Source organism: Thalia democratica, chromosome 2, assembly GCF_965202585.1.
Source record: "Thalia democratica chromosome 2, ktThaDemo2.hap1.1, whole genome shotgun sequence".
Classification (NCBI taxonomy): domain Eukaryota; kingdom Metazoa; phylum Chordata; class Thaliacea; order Salpida; family Salpidae; genus Thalia; species Thalia democratica.
Genome location: NC_139166.1, coordinates 46464240 through 46484694, shown reverse-complemented (window position 1 = coordinate 46484694; position 20455 = coordinate 46464240). Strand labels below are relative to the sequence as shown.

General features: G+C 24.9%; 1 protein-coding gene across 2 annotated transcripts; it reads left to right on the top strand.

Annotated features, from left to right (window-relative positions):
- Positions 1-328: 328 nt before the first annotated feature.
- LOC145849579 (RING finger and SPRY domain-containing protein 1-like) lies at positions 329-20182 on the top strand. Of its 2 annotated transcripts, XM_082954540.1 has the most exons (14): positions 329-507; positions 1665-1812; positions 2335-2387; positions 3203-3315; positions 4111-4229; positions 5940-6124; positions 6455-6586; positions 10299-10414; positions 13085-13228; positions 13575-13789; positions 15386-15541; positions 18021-18125; positions 18295-18591; positions 19266-20182. In XM_082954540.1, the coding sequence occupies exons 1-13, from the start codon at positions 363-365 to the stop codon at positions 18548-18550; spliced, it is 1887 nt and encodes a 628-aa protein (XP_082810666.1). In that variant the 5' UTR covers positions 329-362; the 3' UTR covers positions 18551-18591; positions 19266-20182. The 2 variants fall into 2 exon arrangements, with proteins under 2 accessions (XP_082810666.1, XP_082810665.1); XM_082954539.1 differs by having other exon boundaries at positions 18295-20182.
- The last annotated feature ends 273 nt before the right edge of the window (positions 20183-20455 follow it).

Here is a 20455-nt window from a genome sequence, read left to right as displayed (position 1 = left end):
TTGTTATTTCTAGCTGTTGGTAAAATTTATTCAGAATTTTAGAATGTACTGTGTTTTTTATTTTTATTTAATCTATTAAGTTTAGTTTTACTGCAGTAAATGTTAGAGTTCTTTATAAGTTATACAAAACCAAATATTTTTATAATTTAAAAATAGATTTAATACTTAAGAAAACAGATTTTAATGCTACAACACAGATTATAATAAGTTTTATAACAGTTCTAAAATAACTTTATTTCAAATTACTTAAATAAACTTTTTCTGGTTTAAAAAAGTAATCTTATATTTTTGGTAATGCTTTTCTCTAATAAATATTTTTGCAGCAAAACATATCTATCATACTAAAAACTCAATAGCTTGGTATGGGCAACTGTTATGGAAGATCTACTTCAAACAGAACATCTGTAAGAATACCAGGTAGTGGAACAATTACTAGTAGTATTGATGGGCATCCGTTGATGCTGGTTATGACTGGAGATTCTAACAGGAACGGACTAATACATGCAAGTAATAACTATGTTCATATTAAAAATATGTATCATTGTTGAGGTTCCACATTTAAGTAACTTTTTTTTGGCTAAAAATTGTTTGAGGTATCTATTTTATTTTGACACAAGTTTTTAGTTTTTTATTTTAATATTAGACAAACATTTAAAATAAATAAATAATTACTTACCTAAATAATGCACTTTAGTTTTATTGCTAGTTACACTTTATTCTAAACTTATAATTATGTAAATATATTAAAGTGCTTTTTGTATTACAGGAAAGAAAGAATGTTACAATAGTTTCATTATATAAAAAATATTTTAAAAATAATATTTTATAAAAAATTCAAAAGTTTAAAAACTTAATTAATTAGTTCCAAAATCTGCATAAGTTTAGTTATACATTAAAAAAGTTAATGTTAGAAACAAAAAAAAATACATAAAAAAAGAAAAATTGCATACCCTTTAAATTAAACTATTATTATTTTTAAACTGTTTATTTATTTTTATACACACAAAGCCATTATTATTTAGTAGAGTTTTATTTAAACTAGTTATTCAATTTTAGTAACAATTTAAAAGGTAACATCTTTCTAGTTTGTATTGTTATACTTCTTATCAATAATGTAAACTGTTCATAAAGTTATTATATCAAAGTACTTTTTAAAGAAAAGTTCTTAAATAAGTGTTTTAGTTTGACATTGTCAAATTTTTTATTAGATATTGCTATGTTTTAAGTTTATAATGTAATTTTTTAACCCTATAGTCTTTAATTTCTTTTTTTAAACTAGATACTTTAAATGATAATAAATAATGGTGCAAAGACATAATAATAAAGTGTGATATTTATTTAAATATACTTAGCTTGATTAAACAAAGAATAATGGTATGATAATTTAATGAATTAAAGCCAAAAGTTAAGCTTTCTTTAAATCCAAAAATTTCTTTTTATTATACTTCTGCGTAAAACTTTAATGTTCAGTTCTCAGTAAATCAAGTTTCAAGTTGTTTTAACTTTACTATACTTAAAAAGTATATTGCCAAAGGCTATTTTGCCCTCTTAAAAGCACATGGCTTAAACTAATTTCTTCATATATAATGTGTGATTACTATTGCTTCTTACAATAGTTATAAAAACTTCAAAAAGTTTAAGTACCCTTTTATAATTATTCATAGCAAGATCAAGAGGAATGTTTAGATTAAGAAGAAGTAGACGTCCATCACTGAGCAGCCCAACATGGGCGTTTTGTCCACTCACTGAGAAGGAGCTTGACAGTCATGTGCTTAACACGCTTAAAGTTCTTCACAATTCTGCAGAAGCTAAGTAAGCAAACATTTTTTATCTCCACAAACTAGTTGTTTAATTTTTTTTTACTATAAACTTAGTTATAACTGTGATAAAATTTAAATATTGTATTTACTTTTCAAACACTTATTTGTTAAAGTTTATGATTTGTTTATTTTATTTCGAAAATAAAATTGAAATAAAAATTTTAGACTAAAAAAAATTGTAGATTAAATCACTTTTGTATATATTCTTAATCATTTATTAATTAGTACAAGTTTTGTTATTTTAGAAATTGTTATTGATCAATAGATAAATCTTTATCCTGAATTACTTGTACTACTTTTTGAAACCAAGTGTTCAACTGTAAAAAATAAAAATTTGTTAATTTGAAACAAATTTTGGTCTAAAGATATTCTATAATTTTTTGTTATTTACAACAGTTTTTATAAAACAAGCTAACGGTTAGTAAAATATCAAAATATTTATTTCACTAGTAATTGCAAAAACAATTTTTATTAACTGTTTTAACTTGAAATAGTAATCTTTTATGCTTTACAGTGACACAAGCCTTGTCCTTCGAATGCGAATGTTCAAGTTTTGGGCTCACGGAGGTTAGTTTGTTTATAAAATTATTTATTGTTTTAAATTTATTTTACTTTATCCGTAGTAAGATTTAGGTATACGTTTAAGGCCATAGGGGAGGGGGGGTAAACTATTTTTTTTACAAGTTGATCTTATTTTATAGAGTTTTTTCTAAGCTTCAAGATGCTTTTTATCGTTTTAAAAAATTCGAACTACTTTTTGAGATATGACCAGTCAAAGTCGGGCCGCATAAAAGGTTCCCTATGGGAAGGGAAAACTAAAACAGCGAAAAAAGACTATTTCATTTAAAATCTATCTCCTCCTACATTTTTCAAGCAATCTTCTTCAAAATTTCACAGTCTAATCTTTATACAATAACAAAAAAACTTTACTTTGGAATTAAAAAAACAAATTGTAAAAATATTATTTTTTTGAAAAAAAAACATTTTTTTTTTAATGTTTGTAATAAAATTTTTATTTTTTTAAATTACTAAAGTTCTAAAGTAACATTTTTTCCTTTTATTATAAGGAACGTTTCCTTAAAGTTTGAAGAAGATTGCTTGAAAAATGAAGGAGAAGATAGATTTTTAGTGAATTTTAAAATTTTCGAGAAAATTGACCCCAAAAAATTTGCGGTCTATACGTTTACATTGGAATTTATTTACACAAAATTAAATATCTCAAAAGTTAAATGATATTTTTGAATTCTATAAAAACTGGCTTGTAGTTTGTACTTAAAGCTTTCATATAAAAGCCAAAGTTAATTTTAGTAAAAAAAAATGTCGGACACCCCCCTATGACCTTAAATGTAAAAAGCTTAGACATAAAACTTTTGTGCAAACAGACAAAGGTTGGACGATGGTCATGTTGTCACTGGTTAGATGCATTCCTGTGAATGACGCGCTGAGCTCCTCTGCAATCACACTTTTCATGGATCACTGTCCACTTCCTACTCCTGTAAGTAATTTTTAGATTCTAATGTAAACTCTGATATTTTTAAGTACTTTGATGAGTTTAAAGATTTAGTTTAAGTCTCTTAGAGTTTTGTAAAAAAATTTTATAAGTTGATGAAACAAAAATTTAAATTTAAGATTTAACATGGTTATGTTTAGATTAATTATTTTTTTCAAGTTACTGTTTTTTGATATAAAAGTCAATTACTGTTTACTCACTATTCTAACCTAAGTTATTTTTAGGCTATTATCATTTAGCTATTTATACTATTAATTATAACTATTATTTATATTATAGTACATATATCTAAATATAAATTTAGTAAACTTAGGTTTTAAAGATAAGAAATATACATATTGACGATTCAATTAAAATAACTTTTGGTGAAAAAAGTTAAAGTTAAAATAAATGACACAAAGTGAAATTAAAACTGTGTATGTGAAAAATATTTAGTTTTTTTTTTACTTCTTTATAAGTAAAATGTCAAAACTAACATAAAGTATTTTATAACACTATTGTTATAATTTTCTCCACAAAGAAAAAATTAAACATTTAACTATTTAATTAATATGTAACTAATTTTTTTTATTAACATTGAAATACTTTAATAAGTTTATTTTAGTTGTATGTAGATAACTCATTGAGCTGATTTATTGTAATCAAAGAGTATCACAAAATTAATTTTAGCCGCTAACTTAAATATTGTATATTGATATTTATAGTCATTTTAAAATCCATTTACGTCAAGTAAAATCTTTTATAGATTTATACTACTTATTTTTTTATTTTTTTTTATAGAAATCGGTACTTTCCTTTATTAAGCAACTGAACTTGAGCAAAAAAACAGCAGAAATTCAGCTTTCAAATTCTAAGGACCTGCAAAATACCTACAATCTTAGTATGGTGTCACGTAGAAAGTATTTTTTTTTTAAAGTTAATAAGTTATGAAGTATGTTTAAAAGTTTATAAGCGTTTAATAACACTTTATAAGTAAGAATATGCTATAAAAAATCCTAACAATAAAAAGTATTTTGTAGTAAAAAATAACAGTAAAGTAAATTTGGTTTTTGTCAACTCACTCGAAATAGTGGGCACTTTACTTTTGTTGTAGTGAGAAAAAATCAATAAGTTGAAAGTTAAAGCTAGACATTTTATGTATTCTTGGAAAGTTTCCTACAATAAGCTTCGCTATAACAATTAAAACAATGTTTATTACTTTTATAACAAGTTTAATACGTATCACTTTTAGTGGAACTTATCATACCTAAAAACGAAAACTTTAACTATTATATTTTAATATATAATGCAATGTTTATGCATGAAAATATGATAAATTTTATTTTTAAAAGAGTTTAATGTTTGTGTATGTTTTTCTATTGCATGTAAGTGTATAATTTATTAAATTCCTTTTTATAAAAATTTAAGAGTCTACAGCATACTTGTTGAGACAGCTTGAGATAAAGTATTCCAAGAACCAATCAGAATAAATACTTTTTCAAAAATATTATTTTGGCTTCATTTGAACTGTACTTTATTTTTTTGTCAGACATCTTATATAAATTATTTGAAATATTTTACTTGAACTTTATGATGAATATTTTAAGACTGTTTGTAAACTTAAAAGTAAAGTAAAAATGTATAATTTAAGTTTTAAATGAATTGGTATAACATGTCTAATTTTTTTTTTTGTTACGAATTGAAAAAATTTAATAATTGTTTATTTGTGTGATATTAATCAAAACTTTGTGAAAAATCCAGGCTAATATAGAATTATTTTTTTGTTATTATAAAAATTATTAAAGTAATGCATTCAATTATGATAGTTTTGTATTAATTCAATCTAATAAATCAATGAATAAATACAATAATTGTATTTATTCAAGATAAAATCAATTCAATATTGATTTGATTTTAATTTTTATGATAGTTTTGTGTATATTTGTTTTTTTTATAATTTATTTGATTATTTTAGTTCCTAATTTTAATTAATTAATTGAATAAGTTTAGTTGATTTGTTTCTGTTTCCAACCAAGATATCTATGTTTTTAATTTTTTTTAAATTATTTGTTTTTTTAAGTTTTTTGTGTAGTGCTTTAAACCGTGCATTGGTTTTATGTTTTATATACTATCCGTGAAATTAAATTTAATGTTTTTATTAAAGTTAATTTTCTTAGTCTTTATCAAGTCGAACAGATCAACACCTGATTCCTATAGACTAACTATTACAATAAATAAAAAAAATTATTTTTAACTATTTAAGTCGCTAATATTTATAATAAATTTAATTGAATTAAAAATTTTTTATTTAGAGTTAGGATATAGGTAGATAACGTTTAAGCAAAAATAAATATGACTGAAAAGTTTAAATTTTATGGCATTTTATTATTTTCTTAAATTCTTTGAATGGCTTTCTAAAGTTTTTAATTTTATTTGATTTAACTTCATTGTAACTTAGCTTTTTAGATAGTATACTAGTTTGAAAATAGTATTTAATGTTTAGATTGCGCTAAGTTGGATTCGTATCAACAAATTATCTTTTTAGATTTATTAAAAAATTAATTAATATTCTTTTAAAGTTTAATGTTTTTTTTTTCATATAACTTATACAATCGTTTAATATTTTTTAGGAACATATGTGCTGTTCTAGGACATTTAGCAGAAACTTTAGCTGGAGGATGTCAATCTTCCATGCTTAGCGAAGATTTGGTAGACTACCTGCTATGTGTGTTAAATAAGAATGTTGAAAAAAAGTCTGTTCACCCCCTATCAATACTTCATTCACTGATTGCTATCGAAAAATTTGCTTTAGTTTGTAGGTTGAAGTTTTAAGTTCCTAGTTAACATTAGCATAAAATTTGCTTATACTTGGGTATTATAATTTTATTTAAATCATTTGACAAAAGCGTCGATTAAACTTAAATGCCTTACAAAAACACATAACAAATTATGCCTTTTCTTTTTTATTTTCATCAAGTGTAAAAACAGTCAAACTTTTGATTAATATTTTTTTTTCAAAATGAAATTATAAAGGCTTTAAAACTTGTTGAAAAACGTGCGCATCATCAGTGCTTACACGAAAAACACACCTTGTAATTGCATAACGTTTCAAGCCACACTTTCCAGCGTGTTTTATGCTTTACAGCGGAGAACAAGCGCAGGCTGGCCAGAACTGATATTTGCGACAAGCTGATCGACCTCCAAGACTGGGCGTTTGACGAAGACCCGGCAAAACGACAGGTGGGCTTTTCCGCTAGATGGCTCCTTGATAACACATGTGAGTTTTTATTGTAGTTTTATGTTGTTTGGAAAAATGGAAACTGGTTTCAATAATGTTAACTTTCAACAGTTTGGTGCATTAAAAGTACTTAAAACTATTTTAACAATGTTTTTAAGTACAGTAACCTCTCGCATCTTTACGCATTCGTGACGTTACGCACTCTCGTTTAGTTACGCATTTTAGAATTCTAAAAAAATCAAAAAATATAAATTTTAATATTTTTAAATATTGCTCAAATTAGGTTTATAGTATATTTTTTATTTAAAATCTGTTTTTAAAGCTAACTCACCTCTTTTTATCTATAGACTTTGTAAACTTATGTTCCCTAACTAATTTATAAACATTTATTTATACCTCAGTATATCAGAAATTTTGTTAACAATATAATGTTAAATTAAAATTCTGAAAGAAATATGAATGTGTTAAATAATGAAAATATAATGAAATAACGAGAGTTAAAAACACAAATGATTATTATAGCACTCTTGTCCTATATATGAATAAACATCTAAAACAAGAAATCTAATGAAACTTCCTAGCAAAAGTAGCAGTGATACTTAATATATATAGAGCTTACACTTAACACAAATCTCAATTGTTTTTTCAGTAAACATGCACTAATTTTAATTTGACATTTTTTTTGAGTTTAAGTCATATTAAATTATAAATTGAATAATTATAAGTAAGTAGAATAGAATCAAATAAGTCACATATAAATAAAGATAAAAAGTACTTAATATTAAAATTAGTAAATCTTTTTTCAAGTGTTATTATTTTATATAAGTTTTTATCCTTTTTTTAATATATGTTTAGTTTTATCTTTTGTTTTCATATTTATAAATAAAGTGGGATAAAACAAATTGTTAAAAATGGGAAAGTCCCTAGTATGCTTTTGACTAGAAATAATATCAAAAAACAGCCATTATAGTTAGTATATTTGGTACCTCTCATATCTTTACGATCTCTCATATCTTTACGCATTTTTTCTATGGACATAATGTGCGTAAATAAGCGAGAGGTTACTGTACCAACTTTTATTTATAAATTTAGATTTTATAGAATTGAATAGAGCCGTTACAAAAATGTAATTTATTGAGAAGAATTAAACTAAATAGACATTGTTTATATCACATTAAGTTCTGAAATGGTTAATAATAAAAAACCTCAATCGATTTAGATACAAATAGCAAAATTGTTCAATTTATGACTAAGTGTGTATCAATCCTAATTAATCAACAGTTCTTAGGAATGCCAATTTGTTAATTATCTTCTGTTTTTCCTCGTAAGGTTTAATAGCTGAGGTAAATAAAATCTTTTTTACCGCTTAAATGTACTTTTCTATTTTAGAAATTGTTATAGGGACTAAAGTAAATAAAAATAAAAAATTTAAGTTTTTTAAACTAAAATATATTCAAAGTGAACTAGTGGTAAACAGTTTTAAATTTGTTTTGTATTTCACTCTATCTTAATTACACTTTAATTTTATACAGTATTTTCAAAAAATAAGAAAACAACAAAATATTTTTATTTTTCAAAAACCTAATAAATATCTATATCAAATACTATAGTAAATTAAGTACTTAAAAAATTGCAACTATGTTTTAAAGACATATATATTCGCTTTTATTGACGTATTCTGGTTTCCCGCTCGAAAATTAATGGTAGTGATTGTAATGTAAATCAATTATGAGACAGTTTTGTGGCCACACCAACTACAATTAAACCATGCAGTTTTTTGTCGGTAACTGTCTACAATTTGTACATGAAAAAATTGAACGTTATTTTAATGCTACACACCCTTTTGTATTCCTTAGATTTTGGATTTAATACATTATTTCATGCAGTTTAGCATTAATTTTGCTAATTACATTCACTTTTTTTAAACAGTTGTATGTTATTTAAAGTATTTAATCATTACATAGTCATTCAACTTTAAGCATTTTTATACTGGTTTATCCCTTAAAACTCAATAAGCTAAGCTTATTAATTTTATTTACTGTTTTAATATTTTTTTTACAAAATCTAAGTATTTAAATATTTGATATATTTACAATAACTACTAAAATAATTTACTTTATTTAAATACAACAAGAACAATTGTATAACTAACTAGTTCGTTGTATTAAAGATTTTTTTTATAAATTAAAGGTATGTTAATTTATTTATTGTCATGATACGTATAGCTACTTCTTTTAAAAACCGTTCCAACAACTACCACTTTAAAAAAACGTGTTTTTTCTGGTTTACTATGAAAAAGTTGTATCACGTGAAAGAAATAAAATATAAAATTTTCTTTCTCTTTATTTTTATCAAAACAATTTCTAAAGTTTGAGTGTAGATACTTACAGTATCGATTAAAACAATTATAAAAAAAAGCTAAACATTTTAATTGTTTTAAAACTCATTATAATTTTCTTAATTTATACTTAACCTATTAATAATATGACTTTGTTTTTTACAATTTTTTCTTTTTAATGATTGTAGTAGAAAGTTTTTTGGTATAATTTTTACTAATCTTCGTTTCAATTCAATTTTTTCAGTTTTTAGTGTTATAATTTAAAACAAATAATATATATGAATTTTATTGAATATTTTGTTAACTATCAAATCGCGGGTTATATATAACTAAGTAAAAAGTTACCAATTAAATATTATAGACTCGGAAATTTTAAAAAATATATACATTACTCTTAGGAAAACTTGGTGCGTAAACCATCACGTGTAAACTAACGTCTGTTTTTTATAATATACTTTGTTCTACTTTGACTATAGAGTACAGAGCACTGTATACTAAATTAAAAAAAACATATTATCTTATTGATTTTTATAAATGGTTGGTTATATCTTTAAGTATTCTGAAAAACACAAACCCAATATATTTTTACTGTAGCTATCATATGATCGCTTGCACTATTAAAAACGTCGAAAACGTTTAACAACACCCTAATAGTTTTTAAAAGCCTGTTTTATTTATAAGTTTGTTTAATTAAATTGTATTCCTCAAGAAATTACATTCTTACAGTGATCACGAGAACTCAAGTATTTTTGAAATTTAAATTTTCCATAAATGACTAATATTTATTTTCATGAGATTGAAATTAGGTAAAATATGCATTCATTAAATACTCAATACTTGGTACTGCATGGTTTTAAATTGAAGTTTAAAATTAAAATTTTTGTGTGACCGATGCCTTGTAAGGTTTTCAGATTGTGGAATTTGCTTGCGCGATTTTCACGTAAAACCACAATTTATTTTAAATTTGTGTTTATGTATAAACATAGCACATTGAAATTACTGTGTAATGTATTCATATATCGAAGTAGCTTCTAAGTAATCTAATTATAGATAAGATATGCCTGGTCACTTGTTGTCACGATATTTAGGCCTTAACAAATAAAAAAGGTATGTAAAAGTATGATTAGATTTAGTATATTTATTTGGTAGACCTTTTTTTTGAATTATTTTCTTTTAAAAGTTTTAAACTTAACATGAGTGTAACATTTGTAAAACTACAAAACAAGTCATAAATAATTTTATATGTGAGTAAAACCGCAAAACACAATAAAAATATCAAAATATTTTTGGAAATATATATATACATATATATATTTGAATTAAAAATGATTGTATCATTCATAAGACTAGTACTTAATTTAAAGTTAATATGTAATACTAGTTCAATAACTAGTATATTTTGGTTACAAACAGTCCTGGTAGCAAATAGAAAGTTGACATACGAAACTGTTGACTTGAAAGATATTAATGCAATGCTGAATGTGAATGATGTCAGTGAGTACTTGAAAATTTCTCCAGATGGTTTAGAGGTGCGCTTTAAAATTTTATTTATTGCTGTTTGTTACTAAAAATATATGTATAAAATAAATAAATGAAATACTTTTAGCTAACATAAATAGGTAAACTATTTTTCACAGACAAATTAATTTTGTATCATAAAGTTTTATAAAATTTTTGCATATAATTATAATGTTGCGTTTGTATTAATTTTCAAAAGTAAATGCTTTAGGTATCAATAGTTTTATATTATACCATAAAATATTTAAAATTGTGGTTAATTCTACAGATAATTTCATAAAGTTTTTTGATTTTTTTTTCGTTGAATGTTTTTGAATAATGTTAAAGACATCAAAAAACAAAATTTCTGACTAAACTTGTTAGTTAAACTTTAAATATAGATTTTTTTGAAAAGTTTTTAATCTCTTTCTTTTATCAAAATTTGATTTTGATTAAAAAAAATTACATCTTAGAAACTGTTATTTTATTCTAATTTTCACTCATTATATTAAGTTGCTTAGATTACTTAATTACTCAACTTTTTTCTATAGGTAGCTATAGTTTTAATTGTTAGATGAAAAAAATGTTTGAAAGATAAAATTAATTTATGCTCTAAAATAGTACAATATCAGTTAAAAAATCATACTAAAGCTTTTCATAAGTTCATTGAGCTACTTAGACTAGATTAGTGAGAAAATCATATGCTCAATACAACTATATTTTGGAACATAGTATTGTATAAAAAAATGCATAAATTAGAGTATACTAGTACTTAACTTTAATAACAAATAAAAAAAGCTTAATTTTTTAAACAAGTCCCACTTTTATGCCTTAACTAACTTCTTTTAAAACAGTAGTAATTATTTTATTTATATACGTTTTATAAAACTTCTAAAATTAAACATTTACTTTTAATATTATTAATGAAGAGTTATTTTTGAAAGTTGTTGCTAATAAATCAAGTTAGTTAGTGGTATAATGTTTTTAAAGATTTTAATCAGAAAGCATACCAAAACTGTAAACTATACTTTTATTATGTATGTTGAAAGTTATTTTGGTTTTGGTACTGGCAGATACATATTATATATAGATTAAACTACTGATGCAATTAAGTGTGGTTTTAAAAACAGCTTATGTCATTAAATTTTGCGCGTTTAACTATCTTGTTTAAAATTTAACTTCATTAAAAATAAGTGGCGTGGTTGTGGTTATTAAATTTTATATAATTTTATAAATAAGTAGTTATACAACAAACCATTTTAATTTAAGTATTTATTTAATACAAAAGATTAATTTTATCAATTGTTTTTTTTTGCGACTATCACATGTTCACTTGTCTAAATTTACCTTACCTTGTAGTCTTACTGAAGGACAAATTTTATATATCACTACTCTAGGTTTAGTTTCACTTGTACTAATATGAATTTATATAAATTTTTATGAGTTTATTAAAATAAAACATTACAACATATGAAATTTTATATAAAATTTGTTTGTTTAAGTTTTGGGTTAGGTCAAAACGTTGTTATATTGTTTTTTATTTTATTTAAAGTACATACATGATTCAGGGTAGCCACAAAACTGGAATCCTGGAAAAACCATGAGTTTGGCAATTTTGGCTGAAAAAACCTGGAATTTGAGAAATTTTGGAAAAAATTTTTGGAATTTTGAACAAAAATAACTGATAAACATGGAAAAACCTGGAATTTTAAACAATTTTTGCATGTTTAATAAGTAAAATTTTGATTTGACACAAAAAATCTATCACATAGATAAAAACGTTTTTCATGATAATTTTTTTTATTATTAAAAAACCCATTTATAGTAACTTTACAGTATCTTTTTATTGTTGTTATACAATTTAACCAAATTTTTAACCTTAAAATTATCTTCAATCAAAAAATAGACTCAAAAACGTGTACTTTTAAAAACCTGGAAGAATTTTCTAAAAAACTAGTGGCAACCCTGATGATTGTAACCACCTAGATTATCATTCTTACTTTCAAAGTACATAAATAAAGGGTTGCCAAAAAATCTGGAAAAACCTGGAACTTTCAACAAGTTTAACATGTTCAGTAGTAAAATGTCGATTTGACACAAAAAATCTATCATATAGATAAAAAATTTTGTCATCATCAATTTTTTTTAAAAATAAAGAACCCAATCAAAGTTGCTTTGCAGTATCTTTTCAATAGTTTTATACTCTTTAACACAATTTCTTACTTTAAACATAACTTTAAACTAAAAATAGACCCAAAAATGTGTACTTCTTAAAACCCGGAGGAAATTTTGAAAACCTGGAGAAAGTTTGCCAAAAAAAATTTGGCAATCCTGTAAATATTTAGATACAAATGATAATTAGTTTTTGAATACTATCAATTTACTAAAAAAGAACATAATTTATCTATTTAACAAAAATGTTAGAAATGATAAAATTAATAGAGTCTATTATAAAAAACGTTTTATGTTTGTTTTGTAAATTGAAGTTTAAATTAACTGTTCACTATAGTGTTATGAGTCTTTTACAAAGATCTTTAATAAAATTTAAGCGTCAATTTAAGCCAATAATAATTTTTGTTTCTTGTAAATTGTATTTTGTTAACATGCTAACAAAATAGCTTTACTAAAACAACCAGTCGACCACCACCCTTTCTTAAAAAACAATTGTAGTTATTCAGCATCACAAATTGTAATTTCACCAGGCGAGAAGTGATGCCTCGTCGTTCGAATCGGTGCGCTGCACGTTTGAAGTCGACTCCGGTGTTTGGTACTACGAGGCGACCGTGATCACCCAAGGCGTCATGCAAATCGGGTGGGCCACGAAGAGAAGCAAGTTTTTCAACTACGTGAGTTTTATTTTGTAAATTATACGCGTGTAAAGAGAAAGCTGTTGTAATTTTGTACACTAAATGAAAACTAATAGTACATAAAATAGTTTTAATTATCGTTATTTAATACTTATTATAAATTTTGTTTCAATTTTAAGTTCCTACTTAATAAATTACAAAACGACGAAGCTAACTTTTGTATTATAAGTAAATAATGATCAACATTTATTATACTTTCTATGAAAACGATTTATCAGTTTAAATCTTTCGTTCAATTGAGCTAAATGTAATAACCAAATTGTACACCACTAAACCAAATATGCATTTTAAAATTTAACGGTCAAACAACTATGACGTCACACAGGACGGGTTCGGCATCGGCGACGACGAGTTCAGTTGCGCGTACGACGGGTGCCGTCAGCTGGTGTGGCACCTGGCAACGTCGAAGCGCCACCACCACCAACCGTGGCGACCCGGTGACGTGCTGGGCACCCTGCTGGACACCGAGAAGCAGCAAATCGTGTTTTACATGAACGGGGTCGCCCTGCCTCCCGAAAAGCGGGTTTTCCAGCACGCCCAGTGAGTGCGCTTGTTGAATTCACACTTATTGGTTTTTCTTTAAAAGTTTTTGGAGATAGTTTTTAGCGAAAAGCTTTACTTATGAATAGTTCGTTATGTGTTGAAGTTTTCAAGTAAACTAACCTTTATATTAGTTTTTATATTGCGTGACAGAATTATTTTTACAGCAATAGCAAACTAAAGTTTATTAGCGGAAATAGCCATAAATTTTATTACGGTGTGCACGAAACAATAATAAACAATACTTTTGCAATAAGTTTGAAAAGCTTTTGTTAAATAAATCGAACTTTTGAGTTTTTTTTTTGAAAGTGTACTGGTATGTAGAAATTTTCTCAAATTTAAAAACTCATTTGACCATAGCCTTAGTGGAGTATTTAGTACGCAAAAGTGATTTAATTGCGTACTTTACTATTCACTTTTTAACGTGTGTACTATAAAATATTAGTATGACTTCATAAAGCGTGAATAAGGCAAGTTTTTTTTTTTTGATTAGATAGTTTTCTCCTTTTATAAATGAATTAAAACGTGATTTATTTTATATTCAAAACTCCAGTTTTCTAATTGTAACTTGTGTTTTAAAAATTAAGTTATTACATGTTTTAATTCACTAAAAGCTCTAATATTTCTAGAAAATTAATTTTTAAGTTTATTTACAATTAAGTTCTTTTGACGTATTGTACTTATGAATTACTTGTAACTTACACTAAAACTTAACATTTTATAATTGCCGTTTTATGAGATAAGCAGATAATTAAATGGTGCATATTAATGGAAACATTTTTATGTATTGTCTGTGTACTTAATTTCAGACCAAATTTAGTTTCAATTTTGAGCAATAAGTTTAAGTGCCATATTAAATAACGATATACTTATTTTCTCCTAAAGGTTTTAAATATTTTTGTAAAGCTGTTCAATTTATTGAATATTTTGTTAGTAAGTTTAGAAAAAAGTTTCTTAAACACTTAAAATTTAGCAACACTTGAATTAAGATTTAGAAAGGTTATTATTGTTTTTTATTGAAAAGTATGCATTTTATAAAGCTAAAAGTTGTTCTAATTATTTTATTCTTTTTACAACAATATCATATGTATCTGCAAATCATAATCACTCCCACAAACTTAACTTTTCAAGTTTATTTTTAAACTTAATAAACAATGAAAAACAGTAATGTTTAATGATTTATGACTTTATGTACTTGTATGCTTTTAAAATTCAATGAGACAATTAGAGTTCTCAACATATTCTCAAACTATTTGTTTACTAATTTTTTTGTTTTAGAATCCTATGTATTTTGATTAAATTTTTTTTGATTAAACAAATTATTTGTTAAGTATTTTTTAGTTTCCGTTTAAAAAATAAAAATTTATATGATACAGCACGGTTTATCATCAAATTAGTAAAAAAAAACATGTTACTTTTTTTTACAATAGCATATGTTAAGCCTCTTTTGATTATACAAGAGAAAATGCAAGCTATATAGATTTATTTAAAAGGTTTAAAGTTAAATATTTAAGTACAATTGTTATTGTGCAAAATTAATTTGTACAACTATCTAAAATTAAAAAAGCATTTTTAAGACAGTTTAAATATTTTAAGGTGTGGATTTTTTGCTGCAGCAAGTTTTATGTCGCACCAGCAATGCATGTTTAATTTCGGTGCTTCCCCATTCAAATATCCCCCTAAATACGAAGGATACCAAACATTCAACCAGTTTGCAAAGTTGACCGATGAGGAAAAAATTATACTGCCTAGGTAGGTTCGAGTACTCACATACAACTTTTATTATGTTCTGTATGGATTGATAAGAAACAAATAATAGTACAAGGATGAATTAAAAAGTAATGAAGCATTTAGTAGTAAGTGTTGCTTAGGTATTTCAAGGTTCTTAATAAAACATAGTGATCGCAGCTTAAATAACAAAGTTTAAGGAAAAATAGACTGCTAAAAGTAGTTGAAAAACAGTAATAATTCATTATTTTTATGTACATTTTTACAAGTTATAAGACCGAAATTAAACATACCCTTAAAAATTGTTGTTTAAAAGCTTCTTTCAAATTTGTTTTATAAAAACTGTTTTTTTTGTTAAAATTAAGTTTAAGGTATTATTAATTAAGAAGACTTTTTTGATTGTGTAAACAAATGTTTTGTCTTTCCCTCTTTATATTTAATTATTTTTATTTTCACTTTTTAATTGTTTTTAATTGCAAAAGTTAAATGCATTTAATTGAGTTTAGTTTTTAGTATGAAGTGAGTTTCTCATAACAATTAGTTGTTAAAAATTTTTAGATTTTATAAGCAGTTAGATAGTTCTGTGCTGTATCGTGTATGGCGGATTTTTTTGTAACTTCTGTACCTTCCAAGTGTTGTGCTTTTTTTGATTTTATTTGTATAGATACAATCATGTAATTTTTCTGTTATTGTATTTTTATAAAATTAATAAGTTTGATGATTGGCAGTTTTTGTTTCATGGACAGAGTTTGGTTTACAGTTTTTTCAACAATTTTTTATGGTTTTTTTATAAATTTATTCACTTAAAATCAGGTGATTTTAATCAACATGTATTGTTTTTAAGATTAATTAATAATTTATTGACAAAAATTGCTACCTTACTAACCCGGTTTCACCTAAAAAAGGATAAAAATGAAGCACACTGATATATATAGAAAAAACAATCAAATTAATTTGCACTAATCAGGTTAATGAGCACTAATTAGACATAAATTAGTAATTAAGTAATTTATAGATATTTTTGAGTGAAAATAATTAATAACTTTATAAAAAAACTTTTTAAAAACTTATTATGCTTAATTAGTAAATTATCATAAAACTTATAAAAGTCTAAAAATTAGAGATTAAGTTTAACATGTAAGATAGTAAAAATAGTAAAAATAAGACACAACAAGCAAACAATAAATCAAAAATAACAAGATCTATAATGGGGACACATAGCGGTTAATTCTTTTCTGATATTTAGTGATTTGATTCTATCTGCTTCTGCTATAGCCATTCTTTCCAGATTGCAGATTGAACAGTTGTCGGCTTTCTTCGGGACTGAGCTTTTAACTTTGTATAGTACTTGCCAATTGATTTCGGCAAATTGATATTGTTTATAATGGCAAATTTAGATAGCGTAGTTGTTTGGGTTTTTTTGAGAACACTGTATTTGTGTTGCTGCCATCTTTTTTTGAAGGATACCCCTGTTGATCCTATGTATTCCTTATTCCTAATAGAAGCCTTATAGATGCCTTTTAGTAAGCATTCTCCTTTAAAAGCAACTTTAAAAGTTTTTAAGATTAATGCAACTTTTGGCTAACTTAATTGTCTTATGGTGTAAATATTTTGTTGTAAAAACTTTAGATTCGACAAGGTGAAAGTCAACTATTTCTAAGAATTATTTTTTGAAATTTGTGGCTGCTGTTGTAACTAGTGAAAAGGTTTGATCAAACAATGTGTATTTTATGATAACTTGTGTTTGTCTCCTTTTAATTGTTATGTATATCTTATCTGTTTTAGAATTTGCTAAGATCAGTATTGTTGACCACGTACAATAAAAATGTTTTTTTCTGAAATAAATGATATTTATTGATATATTCTAATGATATTATAATTTAATTATTTAACTATATATATGCAAAACTACTGTAATATTAACCCTGCTTCAATTTTTAGTCTTTAAACTTTTACTTTTTTTCTAAGTAATGTTTAAGTTAGCCATAAATAGTAATGGTTGTATAATCCTTATATTACTTAAACTCATCACATTAAATGATTACGAGCTAGTTATTTTATTAATTAAAAATGCTTTTATCAATGTTGTTTTATTCAGTGGCGGTGTAGGATGTTATACCAGCACTAAAAAAAATTGTTGAATTGATTTTTATTACAACATTTTTTTGCCATCATAAAAATATTGACCAAGTGTAAGTTAAAAACACAATTTTTCAGGTAATAAAATATGAACATATATAAAATAAAGTAAATTTATTTATTTTTGTAATATATTTTACAAGCATAAAAAAAATTAATAAGTTAACATACGTGACTACTACACAAAAAGGTTTACACTGATTGTCTAAGTATACTATTTGTTAACCTATAATTGTATACTATACTTTTCTGTTTTTACTATTTGTTTTTCTCGATATATTTTAAATTTTTCACAAAGCTTTTTTTTTTTGTTTTTGGTAGAGAAATAGCTTTAGTATGAAAACTAATTAAAAGTTAAATACAGACACAAAAGAATGGAGCTGTTAGAAGACGAACCAATAATAGAAAATGCATGTACAATTTGCTGTGACCTCGTCAGTGACACCGTACTTGTACCTTGTATGCACAGGTCAGTATCTTGATTTATAAAAATTGAATGTGTTTATCTTTAGTTACATACTAAAAAATATGTATACTTTTATAAGATGTTTATTGGAAATGCAGTAAAATTTTAATGATTCGAAGATGTCCATATTTTATTTAAGTATCATGAAAAGCTGAAGTTGATTTTAAAACAGAGGAATTTGCCACGTCTGCGCTTCAATGCTGGACAATTGTCACCTGTGCCGAGCTCCGATAATTTCCCGAAAGTCTGAAAACACTACCCAATGCAAAACGACGCCCGGTTCTCCCATCACCTCCTCCGATGAAGCGTACGCCAGTTCTGACGGCTTCATCGGTTCGCCTGGACAATCTTGTTCGACCAAACAAGATGCGCTCGTCATAGAGTCCTGTGATCGCGGTTTCAACAAAACAGTGCAAGTTGGCTCATGATTGGTTTACTGCGAGCATTAATTTTTGAATTTTCAGTTTATGTTAGTATTTTTCTGTATAAAAAACTTTGTGTCTACTGAAATACAGTATAATCATTCTGCTAATAACATTTTACATTTTTAAAGCCAGGCATTTAAACGAGATTGATACCAATGTATAAGCTTTAAAAATATTTAACTATATTTTTATTTATACTAAGCTGCTGGGAGATCAAGTCTTGTGAAATCACAAGGTTTTTTCTTTAGTCCAACTTATTTTTAGTATTTGCTTTTTAATTATGATTATTTAGAAATTATGTTCTCAATTTTTATTTTTATGTGAGTTATGGCTTATAATGTAAAAAAATCATGTGTTTGGTTCTTTTATGACTGAAATGTGTTTATATCCTATTATGTATTTTAAAAATTTCGTTTAATTTTGATGAAAAACTAGAATAATACTTACAAATGTTTTAATCCAGGGGTCGGCAGCCTTTTGTAAGTAAAGTACCAATTTTTATAAAATAATTTGCTCGCGGACCGCACTTTATAAAATAAAAAGTCTATAGCGGGTGGTATTTATTGAAACTAATTTTATAATCAAAAAAAATATATATAAAACAAAAGTGATGATAAAGTAAGCATTTATAAAGTACTATCAGTATAAAGCATATATCCTAATTGTAAGTACTTACCATAAAAACATATTTTTGTTGTTTTAAAAAAGTATGTTTCAGCTGAAAAAGACATCGTGGGCCGCAAATTTTTGCTTTGAGGGACGCATTTGACCTGCGGGAGTCAGATTGCCGACCCCTGTTCTAATTTAAAGGACATTTGTAAGAAAACTTACATATAGTACAACTAGTTATAAATTTTCTGTTAATAATTTAAGTTTTTTTTTAGCCATTGTTTTACTTTAACTTACTTAAACTAATCATTTTTGGATTTTTAAAAAACAATTGTTTACCATTATTTATCTTTTAACATCTTAACTTATTAACTTAATAGTTTTTCAATTAAAAGTATAAATCAAACTAATTTGGTGTATTTAATAGTGTTTAAAAAATTATAATACATGCTTTTCATTGTAATTTAGAATTATGTAGCTTAAATTTGTTTTAAATATGTACTTTGAAAGTTAAAGTTTTAAGATTTTTTACACTGCATGGTAGGCAAACTTTAAGACCAACTCAGGCTACTTTAGAATATTTGAAAACTTTTGATGGTTTGTTTAAATTACAGACTGGTTTTTATCACTTTATAGTCTTTTGTTTTACTTTCTCATGTATTTTTCTGAATGTTAAGTCTATTTTTGTTGTTATGTTTTTTAATGACACTATTGACTATCAGCTCATGTATTAAATTTTTAGCTTCTTTTATCTTTTTATCAATTATCTCGTAAATAAACTGAGGCTGGCCTTTTTGCTTCAAAGAGTGACAAACCTGATACTAAAAATAAAACTTGTCAAGTGTATTTAATATGGTTTTATGTGAGACTTTTGAAATAAAAAACTTTCAAATGTTTTTGTCTATTATGTAATCATACAGTAAGTAATACACTTTGTTTTATTTAAGACTTTTTAAGAAAAATTCATATCAAATGTTTTTTAGCCTTTTAAATTTTCGACTTGATGTACAAAGATAATTTTATTATCGTGAGTATTTTTTTAAAAGTATATGAATATTATTTGTTTTTTATTTATTTTGATGTTATAGTATAGACTGATTTATGAGTAGTTTTGTTATAATTTTGAACATTGTAATATTTTTGTACATTAAAGCTTGTTTGTTATTTGATAATTGTTTGAAATAAGAAAGACTAATGATTTTTTTCAAGTTTAGTCTATTGTTACCATAATTGTCCGTTTTTTTTGCCCTAAATTTTTTAAATAAAGTATTTTGGATTTTTTTGCTGCTTTAGCAACTA

What these genes read in the sequence shown, in the direction of transcription:
- LOC145849579 (XM_082954540.1), top strand. Translation starts at nt 363, where the DNA reads ATGGGCAACTGTTATGGAAGATCTACTTCAAACAGAACATCTGTAAGA. An exon ending in CAAGTTTTGGGCTCACGGAG is followed by an intron (nt 2,388 to 3,202) that starts GTTAGTTTGTTT and finishes TTGTGCAAACAG; the next exon opens with ACAAAGGTTGGACGATGGTC. An exon ending in CGAAAAATTTGCTTTAGTTT is followed by an intron (nt 6,125 to 6,454) that starts GTAGGTTGAAGT and finishes TATGCTTTACAG; the next exon opens with CGGAGAACAAGCGCAGGCTG.